At 45.2% G+C, this 16,661-nt stretch overlaps 1 protein-coding gene across 1 annotated transcript in view; it reads left to right on the forward strand.

Moving 5' to 3' along the window:
* Positions 1-16,661, forward strand: part of CDCP1 (CUB domain containing protein 1) — a 57,119-nt gene that overhangs the window by 19,172 nt on the left and 21,286 nt on the right. The window contains exons 2-3 of the mRNA XM_061128833.1: positions 7,748-7,951; positions 16,287-16,652. Of these exons, the coding sequence (XP_060984816.1) occupies positions 7,748-7,951; positions 16,287-16,652 (570 nt within the window). The remainder of the gene's footprint in view (positions 1-7,747; positions 7,952-16,286; positions 16,653-16,661) is intronic.

The raw sequence follows: 16,661 nt of genomic DNA on the forward strand, positions 1-16,661 counted from the left end.
CCCGGGGGGAGCTGATGTAATAGTAATAGAAATAAAATGCACAGTAAATGTAACGCACCGGAAGTATCCCCAAACCATCCCCCCTCCCCTCACCCTCAGCCGTAGGAAAATTGTCTTCCACGAAGCCGGTCCCCCGTGTGGAAAAAGGTTGGGGACTGTGGCCCTGAGGAGTATAGGTGGAAGGAATCGTGGCAATGGTGTGACCTGCGGGGTGGGTGCGGGGTGTCTCTTCTTCTGCCTCTTGTGTTATGAGCATCTACAGTCTAACAAGCTGAATTTTGCAAATCTGGACCCTAAAATCAAATCACTGCTTTATTTGATGCTCAGCCGGCAAAGCAGGGGTCTGCTCTGTCGGGGAGCAAACTCCAGCCACCGGCCCCGTGGACTCACTGAGAGAAGGATGTGGGTCTGCCGTGGGATGTCTTCCTGAGAGAGGGCAGGGCTGTTTCCCCAGAAGCGATTATCTCCTTATGGGCTTGCCTGGGAATCTGACTCCCACGCGAGCTGCAACTGACCAGTCACGCTGATTCACAGGCATACCTCTTGGCTCCTGTGTCCGAGTTCTCGACCTCCTGGGCATTTGTCCCAGGGGTCTTCGTATGTGTCTCCTGGCGCCCGGGCTGAGCCCAGACCATGGCTGGGAGCCATTCTGTTCATCTTCGTTGGACAGAGAGAGTTGATGAGAGCAGTCTCCCCGGAAACCACACCCAGAGGCAGCAGATTCTGACTCGTCTAAAAAATTGTAAATCACATTTGGCAGTCTTTTAACCTGAACTGGCCACATGTGGGAACAGATAACTTCCTGGTGTTTCCCTGGTGAATCCCCTTCCTTCCATCTGCCTTACAAAGATGGAGGCTGGTAGGGAGAAGGAGTAACAGGGGCCTCTGTATAATGCCCTGTGATAGGTGATTAATGAATGGTGAATAATGAATGGTGGTGATTAAAACAATTGGAAATTCCCGCCCGAGGAGCCGCTGGTGAGGCAGGAACTCAGCAAGGCATCCTAATAAGGAGATGTCAGAAGGCAGGGGAGCTGAGGATGAGAGCTGTGACTCACGTGCCCACGTGTGGCGCCTGCAAGCTCTCCAGCCCGCAGCCCACGCACTGCTAACGTAAGGGTCGCCTTGGATTTCTTTCAACCCGTGAGCTCTCGAAATAGCGCCGGAATCTGGAGCTTTGTCTGGGTTCCTGTGAACTTGGGTAATAGATCTTCAAAAATAACCAGACCAACGAAATACCAAGTTCCTGGGGAGACAAAAGAAAGAGACGCCCACCCATTTTCTTTAAATCGCTATGCATTTATCAAGCACTCAGATGTGCCAGCGTGACTGGTGGGCATGGGGTGGGGGGTCGTGGTAGGAGGTTGAGATTGCTTCTACAGGGTTGAAATTTTCATTTCAAGGGGTGACGAGTGGTGAAGAGCGGGCAAGAGGGAAGATGTGCAAGCAAGGTGTCCTTCTCAGACTCCAAGCATTTGTGATAAATGAGTTATAAGTTATTTTACTCAAGCAGTGGGGGTCTCTCTGCTACTTTTATTATGGTGAAATAAAAGTGGAAATTGAAAGTTAGCTGCACAGTCCTGTCCGACTCTTTGCGATCCCATGGACTGTAGCCTGCCTGGCTCCTCTGTCCATGGAATTCTCCAGGCAAGAGTACTGGAATGGGTTGCCATTAACAATGTCATGGACAGAGGAGCCTGGCAGGCTACAGTCCAAAGAGTGGCAAAGAGTCGGACACAGCTGAGCAGTTGAGCACACACACAAGGGGTTAGCATTGGTGGGGGGCTGGGTAAAGAGGGTCCAGGTTTCACATATATACATGGTTGAATCATTATCTTCTCCCTCTGGCTGTCCCCCTCCAGCTGGTATGGTAATCATTGAGGATGAGGGGGGAGTAGTTGAAAATGACAGGCCAGTGGGTGATGTGGCCTTGGCCACATGAGAAGAGCATGTAATAAAAGATCCCCTCCTGCTGCAAAGGCAGGTAAGGCCTTCAGTGTTGCCTGGGCTCCAGACCCATGGTTGGATGGCATCACTGTCTCGATGGACATGAGTTTGAGTAAGCTCTGGGAATTGGTGATGGGCAGGGAAGCGTGGTGTGCTGCTGTCCATGGGGTCGCAAAGAGTTGGACACAACTGAGCAACTGAACTGAACTGAACTGGGCTCTGGACCAGGGGGGATCCTCTGGTCTGGGGCACTCAAGGAGAGAGATGAACTAGGGCCTGACCATAGAGCATTCCAGGTTGTTCATCTCAAAGTCAGAGTGAAGAAACACGGTTAGATGTTAAAAGTCCACCCAAGTGAATCATTTAACTCATCTGACAAGGCTTTATCTGCTTTATTTCCAAAATGAGTTTGGATGAAAACCTGGGTTATTTAGACCTCAAAATAAAACAACAACAGAAGTAGCATCAGCAATTCATTAAGGAAGAACTGGCATACTCAGTCATTAGCGTTGGGACATTTGGCTTTCCATCTGGAGAAAAAAATAAAAGGGAATCCCTTCCTCCTACTGTAGAGATTAAAAAAAAAAAAAGTTTCCCGTTCAGACTCCCAGGTCCCACAGGGGCCTATTCTGACTTAGAACTTTATTGTTTTTAAAGCCCTTCACAGATCATTTAGTCTAGACTATTAACCCCCAGAGGACTTGGATTCTGGCTGCTTTTATCAAATCATTTGCACCAAGGATGGTCCCTGGAACATAGTTGTTGTTGTTATTCAGTTGCTCACTCATGTCTGACTCTTTGTCACCCCATGGACTGCAGCATTCCAGGCTTTTCTGTCCTTCACTATCTCCCGGAGCTTGGTCAAACTCATGTCCATTGAGTTGGTGATGCCATCCAGTCATCTCGTCCTCTGTCGCCCCCTTCTCTTCCTGCCCTCAATCTTTCCCAGCATCAGAGTTTTTCCCAGTGAGTTGGCTCTTCGCATCAGGTGGCCAAAGTATTGGAGTCTCAGCTTCAGCATCAGTCCTTCCAGTGAATATTCAGGGTTGACTTCCTTTAGGATTGACTGGTTTGATCTTGCAGTCCAAGGGACTCTCGGGTTTTCTCTGACACCACAGTTCGAAAGCATCTATTCTTTGGTTTTCAGCCTTCTTTATGGTCCAACTCTCACATCCGTACATGACTAATGGAAAAACCATAGCTTTGACTATATGGGCCTTTGTCATATGACCCTAGAAAAGTTCGAATGAATAGGTGACTTCAAAGAATTAAAAGAAAAAACAAAAAGAAAAAAGAAAAAACAGTGAACTTCTGAAAGAGCTCATACATTTTTCTTTGGCTGTCGTTGATAATGGGATAGAGAGTCATAAATGCAGAGTTATTTGGGGTACTGCTGAAAAGCAGGAGAGAAGATTTGAGTAGAGAAATGTTAGTGAGATCAGCCTTTTCTTCTCAAGATCTAATTTAAAGCTATATGAAATTATTACACTTACTTTGGGAGAAACTCAGCCCACCTCAAAATATTATTAAACCATATTTTAACTGTGGTCATGATTATTCTTCTTTTCATTTATTAAGTGCCTACTTTGTGCAGAAACACAATCTTTCTAACACAAGTTTTCCCTCTTTTTTTTATTTATTAAGGCATAGCTTACGCATAGTAAACTTTACCAATTTCAAGTGCCCAGTTTGATGACTTTCGGCATTTGTGTGCTGCCTATAATCACCATCGTGGTCAAGATACAGAATGGTTATTTCATCCTACACAGGCTCCTCTGCCTTCTTTGTTTCCATCCCCTCCTCCCACCTCCAATCTTAGGGAACCACTGATCTACTTAGGGTCTAACAGTCAATTAATAACAGTAATCAGGAATTCCCTGGAGGTCCAGTGGTTAGGACACTGCCCTTCCACTGCAGGGGGCCCCAAGTTCAATCCCTGGTCAGGAAACTGAGATCCCACAAACTTCAAGGCATGGTCAAAAAAAAAAAAAAAAACCCAAAATACAGTAATTGTAAGAGTCAAGAATTTTTGAATATTTTTACCAAAGAGGAGAAATGAGAAAGAAATTGGTAACCTAGCCAGCCAGGCTGCAGCCCTGAGACAAATTGCAGCTTCACTGGACAATGAGTTAGCCCCCCTGGAGGCCCAGGGTTGGGGGCCACGAAGACTAGGTGTCAAATTTTTTTTTTTTTTTCCAACAAATAACATGGTGAAACCTTTTTTGGTGATTACAGAAAAAGAAGGCAAGGGTTTACATATTCAGTTCAGATATACATCTGCCCCCTGGGTTTCTGTTCATGCATCTGGACTCATTTTTGTAAATATTTCTTTTTTAAAATTTTATTTATTTGGCTCTACCAGAACTTCACTGTGGCTTGTGGGATCTAGTTCCCCAACCAGGGGTTGAACCCAGACCCCCTGCATTGGGAGTATGGTGCCCTAGCCACTGGATCACCAGGCAAGTCCCTGGATTCATTTTTAATCTAGTATCTTAAAGAACCCCTGGGCCTTCCCCCCTCTCTCAGAAGATTCTCAAAGGCCATGCTGCCTGAAGATGAAGCAGTAAGTAAAGAAACTTCTGCCTCAGAGGATGTTTTCCCTTTCTGAAACGATTAATTATAAAGCTCAGTGTCCCTGATTTATAAGGAACTAAAGAGTCCCACTAAGATTTATAGCCCTAACTGAAACACAGAAATGGTGATAAGTCTATGAGAAACTAAATGGTGCAAAGACAAGAATGTGGAGATTTTATATGGTGCTGTCAGGCGAGTCATCAATTCTGCGTCCATGAGGGCACCCAACAGGCACCGTTTGGGTCCTAAGGCTATCACCAAGGAAGACAGGTAAACTCCGGCTGCCTTCTTGTGGGCAGCAGCTCGTATTCTGGTCTCGGGAGGCGGAAATGAGTAACATGGGTCCTGTCAGAGGATGAATAAAAGGCAGGGGCCGGACTGCTGGGTTAGGGGTGGGGCGAACACTTTGGGTAACTGGTCAGGGAGGACAGCTCTGAGGAGGTGATCTTTGAGCTGAGACCCCAAAAAACAAAAAGGAACCAGCTTTTGCTAGAGAAAGAGCATTATAAAAATCAGGACCAGCACATGCAAAGGCCCTGAGGTAGCAAAGAGGCTTGACGAGTTCAGGAAAAAGGGCAAAGGTAGCCCATGCTCAGTGACCGAGGTGGAGAGGGATACAAGCTGAGGGTAGAGAGATAGGAGGTCCTGCTCCAAAACATGCAAAACCTGAGCCCTCTTGGAAACAAAGTAACGAAGCCAGCTGTGCCGGTGCCCCTATGCTTTGAGACATGTGTCACCGCTGGGTGGTAGTTGGGAATGCTTACATTGGCAAAATCGCTCTCTTATATCCTTGGATACTGATCATAGGTGAGCTGCCTGGGAAGGTAGAGCTAGTCTAACCCAACCTCCTCATTTTACAAAGGAAGGAACAGAGGCCCAGAGGGTAAAGTTCTTCCCTCATAACCTGGAGGAAATATTTGCAGTTCATTATTGTTACCGAAAGGAGTTGGGGCAGGGGCGGGGGGTAGTCTGGCTGTTTGTTGCTCAAAAGCCAATAAACAGGCCAGGTTGGTGGAAAGGAAAGTTTGTTTTATTTCAGGTGGCGGCAACTGTAGGGGGAGGGTGGCAGACATCTGTGCAAAGGCCAACTCCTCCCACCACCGACAGGCAGGGGTGGGGGACTTCATGCAGAAACAGCACAGTCATCTCTAATAGCTTCAGATTGGTCATCAGTGGTCTGACCAGCATCATCTTGGTTGTTTTAGGTACAGTTAATCTTCAGTTGCGGGTTGCACTTGTTCCCATTTCTTTGTGGTCAGTTCTCAGAACTGTGGCAGCTCAAGCCCTGGGTGTAGTCTGTTCATCATGTAATTAACTTCTCCACCTGGGGTTTTGGCATCTATAAGACAGCTCACAGGATACACTCAGAATATTATCTACAGCCCTTGAGAAAGAACTAAAGGTCCTTGACTGTGCTTAATGACTACATTATTATTATTTAGTCGTCTTTGACTTTGTTTCCACATTTCTCACTTCTCTGATTAAACTTGTTCTTTGACTGAAGTCTGACGAAAGGCAAAAGGCAGGCAGAGGACATGGTGGGGGGGTGTGGCACAAGGACCATATGGTCCTGCTCTGTTTCATTATCTCAGGTTGGGAGATCAATTTCCACCCCTGTATAAAGAGCAGCTGGCAGGTGGGGCTGGCATAGAGTGAATGAGGGGGAGGGGGTTCAGAGGAGGTTGACAAAAATCCAGATGTTTGATGGCACACAGCAACTGGGAGGTGGGAACACAGGCACATGTGTGCCTTGAGTGGGAGAAGTGAGTACAGCTCTTGAGCAGGCTTGCAGTTCTGGGAAAATGAAGTCATGTGGTTGGTCAAAAACTGGAAAGAACTCAATTGTCACTGACTGGGTGCCCAGATGAATAGATTGCAGTCTCTCCAGACAATGGAATACTATGCAGCGATGAAAAGGAACAAACCTCAGATCCATGCAGTAATGTGGGTGACCCTCAGACATGCTGAGCAAAAGCAGCCAGCTGCTGCTTTGCAGGAAGGTCTACGTCAGGGAAAACTAATTGATAGTTTTCTGGGGCCAGGAGTGGAGGTCGGTGGCTAAGTGCGCTGAGGGAGCTTTTGTGGATGATGAACATTTTTATATCTTGATCGTGGTGGTATACACATGTATACTCATGTGTCAAAAGTCTTTTAGGTCCTTCTTAATGTCTGTAAATTATATCTCAATAAATTTTATTCTAAAAATTTTTTAAAGGAAAGGGGAAAGGAAAGGTTTTGGTTAAACTGCTGTTCACTGGCTAAACGGTTATGGAGCACCTCTGTGAACAAGGTGGGAGCACCTCTGTGAACAAGGTGCCATAACAGGCGCCAAGCAGCTGTTTGTGCCAAACATGGTGGGGCAGAGGAGTGACGAGCCCCATGGTTCCCTCCTCCAGAAGACTGTCCCCCCATTCTCTGTACCCAGCCCGTCAGCCACCCAGAGACCACAGTCAGCACCCAAGTCCAGGAAGGAACAGGGATCACTAAGGAGAAAAACAGCTCTTCTTTTTGGCCTGGGAGGACCTAAAAATCCCTCAAGCAGAGGGAATGGGAAGGAGATGGGACTGGTTCATCTTGACCCGGATGCACCCACTTCTCTGTTTAGTAACCAACCCCCATCTGTCTTGCTTGCTACAGTTTGCTCACATAATTTTGCTGAGCGCCAGTCTGAGGTCTGAGCAGTGTTTGGTTCTGACTTGCCAAGTTCATCGATCAGTATGTTTATATCTAATTTGTGCAAGTTTACCCAGCCTCCACTACTGCATATATGTGTGCACAGGGCATATGAGGCGTCCTGGGCAGTGGACAGCAGCTTTTTACACATAAACATGTGTCTCTACAGAAAGACAGTTTCTATGTGTGGACTGTACCTACAGTCGTACTGTGAAGAGATATGGCAGTTTCTACTTAATATTGCACAGATAAGGGTATCTGAACACATACTGTTCTGGACATCTAGAACATCGTATAATGCTTTTAATCTTTCGAGAAATGAATAAGCCATATCAGAGATGCACATCAGGGCCTAGCCCAGAGTGGCCAGGTTCTTGTCCACAGGTAAGGATGATACTGTCATTTGGCATCACCCTGCTTCTCAGACCTGGAGGAAGGAATAAAAGGGTTCAGGAGACCATCCTCCTGGACCAGCTGAGGGGATGGCAGCAAGTAGGCAGCCCTAATTCATTCTCTTCACTCTATTATTTTTCTCCCTTCTTTCCTTCTGAAGCTTATGAGATTGATCTGCCACGTGGAAGCGGAATCACAGTCCTCCTGAAGCCCGGGACCCAGACTCTGCCAGTGAAACTTTGTTACATCATTTCTAAAAGATGGGAAACCACCCTGTCCATCAAAGCCGGAGAGAAAAAGGTCTTTTCCTTTAGCTGCCAGGATCCACATAATTACTTTGTTATTGAGATCCAGAAGAATATCGGTAAGTACTCACTCGTGGACTCTTTGGCCTCCCTGTCTCTTCTTTCCAAGCTAACCCAGCCTCTACTGCTAGAGAGGTGAGACCTGTTCTGAAATTCTGCACTCTCTTTAGCTTTTATGTGGCCAGTCACAGTCCTAAGCATTTTGCATGGTTTCAGGTTTGGTTTTTTTTTTTCCTTTTAATCCTCAAAGCAGCCCTAAGAGAAGTTCTCAAAGGAAGTCACTTTGCTGAGACTTTGTGTCTCAGCAAGACAGGAACCCCAAGCATTCTGGAATTCTGGATACAGAGTGTCTGCCTGTGGCCACTGTGCCACACTGTCTCATGGCAGAGCTTTGGATCCTCGGGTGATGCTCCGTCTGATGTGCTAAAAACATCTGGCTGAGCAGGAGCGGAAGTCAAGGGAGCTGGAGGACAGAAGAATTGGAAGATTGAGGAGATAAGAGTGGGGCGGTGGATCCACTAGTTACAGTGGGGAAAAAAAACAGCAGCTTTGCAGGCTGAGGGACCTGGTTTGACTTCAAGTACCAGGGCGACTGATCATGTGCCTTGATTGCATGGCTTCATATAAGTTACTTACCTGCTTTGCGATTTAGTTTTCTAGTCTGTAAAACAAGAGTCATTGTACCAACCAATAGGGATGTTTTCGGGATGAAATAAAATCATGGATTGAGGTGTATGACATACTGGCATTCAATAAACTACAGATACTTGGCATTATTAATGATAACTTGAGTTTGGGATAGGGGATTGGCGTAAGAAATACTAATCAGGCAGAAAGAATTAAAGGTATACTTTCACAATTATTTTAAGGTGGTATGCCAATGAGGAACTAATAGATATGTTAACAACAATGAGAACACTATTTTGACGTAATCAAAGTCATACTGAGAAAATTTCTTCACCTTTAACTGAAAATAGATGAATTGGAATAGATCATGAAGGAAGAGGAAGAATAAAATAAACCTTGAGAAGAAAGAATTCATAAAAATAAAAAGAGAAATTAAAGTACTTAAAAGCAGTTTTAAAAACTATGTTTATGGACTTCCCTGGTGGTCCAGTGGTTAAGAATCCGCCTGCCAATGCAGGGGCCATGGGTTCAATCTCTAGTTCAACTGAGCCCATGCGTCACAACTACTGAGGCTGTGCTCCACCACAGAAGAAGACACTGCAGTGAGAAGCTTATGTGCTGCAACTAGAGGGTAGCCCCCACTCAACACAACTAAAGAAAGTCCACACACAGCAATGAAGACCCAGTGCAGCCAAAAAAAAGTGTTTATAACTAAAGCCAAAACCTGGTTCTTTGCAAAGGCCCATTAAATAGACAAATCTCTGACTAGTCTCCAGGAAAGAAGAAAGAGAAATTGCAAATATTTAACAATGAATATATACATGTGGATTTAATGACATATAGAAAGCAGATTGCTGAAACTATAATAGAGACTGATAATAATTGTGAAAATTTGAATGACAAAATGATTTCCAGGGAAAATTTACTGGGCCACATTGACTCAAAGAAAGGGAGGAAACGTGAATACGTATATAATCAAGGAGGAGACTGGAAAAAATGTCCAATGTGAAGGAGTAAGGGTTTGGGTTTGTCAGAGATGATTTCACAGATGTGTCCTATAAAACTCCAAGTAGCAGATAATTTCTGTGTTATTTAAACAATTCCAGAGGAAGGTTGATAAACCTTTTTTTGTAAAAGGCCAGAGAGTAAATATCTTAGACGTTATATGCCAGATGGTGTCTGTCACAACTCCTCCACTCTGCTATGATAGCACAAAACCAACCATAGACAATAGATAAACAAATGGACAATGAACATCCTGTGTTTATTTACAAGAACAGATGTTTGACTGGATTGGGCCTATGAGCTGTGGTTTGTCAAATCCCTATCTAGAACAATGAAAGAGGCGAAGTTTCACAGTTCATTTTCTAAGGTCCTTAAAACCCTGATGTCAAACTCTTTCACTGCGTAAAAAGAAAATAGACTAATCTCTTATGAATATGCTTTGCCACCAAAATCCTAAGTAAAATAGAAGTATATCAAATCCAAAAATTGCATAGAAAGACCAAAGCAACAAGAGCAGGAGGACTTGTTGGAAAACAGGATCGTTCTAACCATTAGCCAATCAACTCAATGTACTGCAGCATGTGAATATGTGAAAGGGAAGAATTGCACTTGATTTTTTTTTTTTTTCTCAATTGTGTTTATTTATGTTTGGCTGTGCTGGGTCTTCGTTGCTGAGCATGGGTTATCTCATTTCAGAGCGTGGGGGTCACTCTTGATTGCAGTGTTCGGGCTTCTCACTGCAGTGTCTTCTCTTGTTGCGGAGCACAGGCTGTAGGCTCATGGGCTTAGTAGTTTTGGCTCATGGGCTTAGTTGCCTCGTGGCATGTGGAATCTTCCCAGACCAGGGATTGAACCCGTGTCCCCTGCATTGGCAGATGGATTCTTAACCACTGGACCACCAGGGAGGCCCACACTTGATCATCTTAATAGATGATTTTAAATGATTTTAATAAAATGGTCTGGCGTGCATGCTCAGTCACTTCAGTCATGTCCGACTCTTTGCAACGCTATGGACTATAACCCACCAGGCTCCTCTGTCTATGGGACTCTCCAGGCAAGAATACTGGAGTGGGTTGCCATGCCCTCCTCCAGGGGATCTTCCCAACCCAGGGATCAAACCCGCATCTCCTGCATTGCAGGCTTCTTTACCGCTGAGCCACCAGGGAAGCCCAAAAACACTCTTAGTAACCCAGAAATAGAGGAATGTTTTCTTAATCTAATAAATTGTATCCATCAAAAACCAACAGCAGAGACTTCCCTGGCGATCCAGTGGTTAAGACTCCATGCTTCAACTGCAGAGGGCATGGATTTGATCTCTGATAGGGGAAGTTCCGCTTGCTGCACAATGTGGCCAAAAAAAACCAATAACAAGTATATTTAACTGTCAGACATAGAAGCGTTACCAATAAAACAGGGAACAACATAAGGATTCCCACTGTGCATGCTTTTGGTCACCAGTATTCAAAAGTTCTGTTTAAGTATTTAGAGATAATCTTAATAAATACATAGGATGTATATGTAGCAAAATATACAATTTTGCTGAAAGACCAAAGAGAAAACGTAAGTAAATGGAAAGATGTTCCCATGGTACCTGATGGAAATCTCAGTATTTTTTTGTGTTGTGTCTCTCTAAAATTAAGTTATGAGTTTAAGTCAATTACAATTAAAATGTCAATGAAGCTTTTGCATAGGTGAGGAGACTGTTGATATACTTAGAATTCAAAGGAATGGTGTATTGCTATTAAAAGAATGAAGGAAATCTATGTATTAATGTTTGACATGGAAAGATACCCCTGGTCGTTTTGTCTCATGCAAAACAATGCAACTTTCAGTAGAAAAGTTCATATAGTTTGTTGTTATTTAGTCACTAGGTTGTATCTGACTCATTTTGGACCCCATGGACTGTAGACCACCAATCTCCTCTGTCCATGGGATTTTCCAGGCTAGAATACTGGAGTGGGTTGCCGCTTCCTATTCCAGGGGATCTTCCCAAACCAGGGATTAAACCTGGGTCTCCTGCTTGACAGGCAGATTCTCTACCACTAAACTATACAAGGAAGCCCTTGTATAGTTTAATTTTACTTTATTAAATACATAGAATCATACAGAGCCTCAAGTTTGGACAGTTAAACACCAAAATGCTATCCTTATATTGTTTCTCTAGTGAGTAGGGGAGGGGAACAGGTGACATCCATTGTCTTCTTTCTGTTCTTCTGTAATGTCATTTTTTTACAAGCAGACATTGCTTTTATAATCAGTTAAGAAAATGACTGCCATCTTGAAAAAGGAAAAAGATTCCACAATCACATCTCACAAGACACATCTCATGAGACCCGTCCAACACACAGACCACACACAGTTTCCTGAATAATAAAAACCCATGCTCACAATTTTTGAAAATGATATGAAAATAACATTTTTAGAATTATAAATCTACACACTGGAATCAAGTTCAGTGTTCTGCTTACCTCTGGTTTTTAAAAACCCTTCTGAATAAACATTCTGAAAGTTTCAAATTTTAGCCCCTCTGCTGTCATCCCTTCTTTTTAAAAAAAGAAATTTAAATTTTATTTTATATTAGATATAACTGATTTACAATGTCGTCCCTTCTTGAATGACTCCATTAAAGCTAATGAAAGTAGAAGTCTGTGCTGGGTAACTGAGGTGTGACTCACTTCAGAAATGATGCTTCTCCATCCTCTGGATAAGGAATCATTTGAGTTATTTAAACCTTTTTACACTGGATGGGGAACTGAAGACTTGGAAGCTCCAAAATCACTGCAGATGGTGACTGCAGCCATGAAATTAAAAGATGCTTACTCCTTGGAAGGAAAGTTATGACCAACCTAGACAGCATATTAAAAAGCAGAGACATTACTTTGTCAACAAAGGTCCATCTAGTCAGGGCTATGGTTTTTCCAGTAGTCATGTATGGATGTAACAGTTGGACTATAAAGAAAGCTAAGCAGAGAAGAATTGATGCTTTTGAACTGTGGTGTTGGAGAAGACTCTTGAGAGTCCCTTGGACTGCAAGGAGATCCAACCAGTCCCTCCTAAAGGAGATCAGTCCTGGGTGTTCATTGGAAGGACTGATGTTGAAGCTGAAACTCCAATACTTTGACCTCCAGATGCGAAGAACTGACTCATTTGAAAAGACCCTGATGCTGGGAAAGATTGAGGGCAGGAGGAGAAGGGGACGACAGAGGATGAGATGGTTGGATGGCATCACTGACTCAATGGACATGGGTTTGGGTGGACTCCAGGAGTTGGTGATGGACAGGGAGGCCTGGTGTGCTGCAGCTCATGGGGTCGCAAAGAGTCGGACACAACTGAGCCACTGAACTGAACTGAACTTGTGTGTCCATTCTGAAAACAAAGCTCTTAGCAACACATTAAAAAATGTCCACACAACCTGACACCCGCAGGGTCACATGACTGGTGGCAGAGCTGTGGCTGAGAGACGGAGCTTTTTTGCTCCAGGTACTTGGTATGGAATTAAGTCAGAATCACTGCCTTAGTTGGGTTAAGTGATCCCATAAGAACATAGAAGCCAGTAGGAGCCACTCCAAGCCACATGGGAGGTGTAGCTGAAAAGTAGACCTGGCTTAATGCAAACAGTGATGTTTCTGTGAGCTCCAAAACGTTGATACTATCTTTGCGTACACACAAAACCTAATTTTAGCTGCATTCATCACCTCGTTATCTAACCTTGCTTTATCACTTGAGCAGTGCAGAGCACAGGCAGGAGCACAAGTAACAAACAACAGTCTGGGCTTTCATCCTGGGAGTGTGCGCACTGCGAGCACCACACAAGCCACCCGGACTCCAGGGCTCTTTGCAAAAAATGAGAGGCTTGATGTGTGACCGCAGAGGTCCTTGACAGCTCTGAAATTCTCCCGTAAGTCCTTTTCGAGTTGGCAGTAGTTTCACATACTCCCCCAGAGCAGCAATAAAAACTTGCCGATGATTGTTACAGTGGCCAGAGTGCTTTGCACCTTTCAGATTGCCTGTGCTCCGAGACAAGAAAAGCCACACTGCCTGCTTTTCCTCGGTGCCTCCCTGAGACAACGTTTCTCCCGTTGTTTGCTTTTGTTTCTAATTTCTTTTTAATTGGAGTTTGATTGCTTTACCTGTTGTCTTACTTTCTGCTGGGTGACAACGTGAATCAGTGTGTATACATACACCCCCTCCCTCTTGAGCCTCCCTCGCACCCCTCTCGGCCATCACAGAGCCCCGAGCTGAGCTCCCTGCTAGCTATGTATTTTGCACACGGCCGTGTGTACATGTCAATGCTCCTCTATCAGTTCATCCACCTTCTCCTTCCCCCGCTGTGTCCGCAAGTCCGTTCTTGGTGTCTGCATCTCTGTTGTGGTTCAGTCACTCAGTCGTGTCTGACTCTGCGACCCCATGGCCTGCAGCACGTCAGGCCTTCCTGTCCCTCACTCTCTATTTCTGACAGCGTCTCTATCTGCTGTCCTGCAAATAGGTTCATCACTATCATTTTTTTAGATTCCATATATATGCATTAATATACGATATTTGTTTTTCCTCTTTCTGACTTACTCTGTAAGACAGAGTCTAGTTAAATCCACCTCACTGAAAATTCTCCCTTTGTTTTAAAAAGGTTTATGAAACAAAGTACATCAAAGGATGTCATTAGGCATTAGCCTTGGGGGAAAGGATTCAACAGCAGTGGTAATAACATACCAGCATTAAATCCAGGAGGCCAGAAGATGACCTGGCCTCTGGGTTCCAGCCGTTAAGGGCTTGTACACTCAGGGCATGCTCCATCTGTTGATGACTGCACTCATGGCAAAACCAGTTTTAAAGGGTAGAGCTTGGCGCAATGCCTGAAAAATTATGAAGTCATGACTCCTTCGGGATCAAGGAGGTAGGACATCCCCAAGCACAATCCCCCTCTGGGGGGCTGATAATGGAGCCACGAGCTGGACTCCACTAACTTAATCTGGAAAACAGTGCTGGTTTCTTCTGCTCTTCAAAAGCAGAGTTCCTGTGACACTTTTTTCACAAGCTGGAATGGTGTAACTGGAAGCAGCAATTACCATAGGACATATTTTGCTAATGGAGGCACAGAGTAATTTGAAATAAAGCACAGATGCTCACAGATACAGTACAGAGCTGTGATGGCTTGATGCTGAGAGGCTGAGTGTCATTCCAGGGGAGAGAGAGCAATGCCCATGCCCACTGCCTCTCTAATGGCTCCCTGCAAAATAAACGCCAAACGCTGTCCTCGCTTTCCACCTTTTTTCATAAAAGCAAAAATTCTCTTTGGATTTATTTTGGTTCGTGGAAACACCTACTAATGTGAGTCTTTCATAAAAGTGAAGTGGTATAAAGCGAACTTGCAAAAAAGTGGGGGAGACATGTAGTTAGGTGGTGACTTTGGTCTGGTCCACTGGAAGCAAAGCCTGACATGGGGATTCTTGTCTTTAAGTCAGTATCAAGAGAGTTCCCTGGGGGAGGGACTCTCCTAGAGGTCCAGTGGTCAATGCTTCCCTTTCCAGGGCAGGGGGTACAAGTTTGATCCCTGGTTGGACAGCTAAGGTCCCACATGCCTCTCAGCTTAAAAAAAAAAAAAAAAAAAGGACCATAACATAAAACAGAAGCAATATTGTAACAAATCCAATAAAGACTTTAAAAAATAAAAGGTCCAGAAAAGAAAACAACTCTTAAAGAAAGGAGAGTTCCTGTAGGAAGAAGCCTGTGAAGAAGTGAGGAAACAGGATGAAATGTGTAAAGTACTTGTGGTTTTAGCTGCAGGCTGAACTGGAGCTTGAGTGGCAATTGCCAGGCTGGGTCATGTGAAAAGGGGCAGAGAATCAGGCTTTTCACTCAGGCTGGGTGGTGACTGACTGGGGCTTCCCCTGTGGCCCTGTGATAAAGAACGCACCTGCTGACGTTGGAAACGCAAGTTTGATCCCTGGATTGGGAAGATCCCCTGGAGGAGGGCATGGCAATCCACTCCAGTGTTCTTGTCTGTAGAATCCCATGGACAGGGGAGCCTGGTGAGCTGTGGTTCATAGCGTCACAAAGAGTCGGACACAACTGAAGATCTCTGGGCTGCCACCCTCTGAGGGGATGCAAGTCTGGGGACAGGGAAATCTCTCAGGAGCAGTTCCCTCCAGCCAAGGCACTTCCCCAGAGAGGGACACCCTCCTGAGCTATTGGCAGGCAACATTCACATAACCAGGAGACTGGGGGCGGTGGGGGAATGGTTTGGGGATGATTCAAGGGCATTACATTTATTGTGCACCTTACTTCTATTATTTTTTTAGCTTTTATTTTGATTTTTTTATCTTTTAAAAAAGTATTTATTTTTAATTGGAGGATGATTGCTTTACAGTGTAGTGTTGGCTTCTGCCATTTGTTGTTCAGTCGCTCAGTTGCATCTGGCTCTTTGCAACCCCATGGATTGCGGCATGCCAGGCTTCCTTCCCTGTCCTTTACCATCTCCCCAGATGTGCTCAAACTGATGGCCATTGAGTCGGTGATGCCATCCAACTGTCTCATCTTCTGCCGCCCCCTTCTCCTCCTGTCCTCAATCTTTCCCAGCATCAGGGTCTTTTTTTCCCCTGCTACACAACATGAATATTTCTACTATTACCAAATCAGCGCCACCTCAGATCATCAGGCGTTAGATCCCAGAGGTTGGGGACCCCTGCACTGCAGGGGCTGAGGAGGGGGGCAGTGAGGGGGGCCCTGTAGCGTTTGTGACCAGACCATTTTGTGACTGTGTTTCAGACTGCGTGTCGGGCCAGTGTCCCTTTGGGGAGGTTCATCTTCAGCCTTCCACGTCGGTGTTGCCCACCCTCAACAGAACCTTCATCTGGGACATCAAGGCGAGCAAGAACGTCAGTCTCGAGCTGCAGTTCTCCCTGTCACGCCTGAGGCAGATCGGGCCGGCGGAGAGCTGCCCGGATGGAGTCACTCACCGCATCAGCGGCCGCGTCGACGCCAGCACGATGGTCAAGATCGGGACCTTCTGCGGCAACGGCACTGTGTCCCGGATCAAGATGCAAGAGGGGGTGAACCTGGCCTTGGACCTGCCGTGGTTCCACAACAGAAACGTCTCTGGCTTCAGCATCGCAAACCGCTTGTCGATAAAACGTGAGCTGG

Source organism: Dama dama, chromosome 24 (genome assembly GCF_033118175.1).
Source record: "Dama dama isolate Ldn47 chromosome 24, ASM3311817v1, whole genome shotgun sequence".
NCBI classification, from domain to species: domain Eukaryota; kingdom Metazoa; phylum Chordata; class Mammalia; order Artiodactyla; family Cervidae; genus Dama; species Dama dama.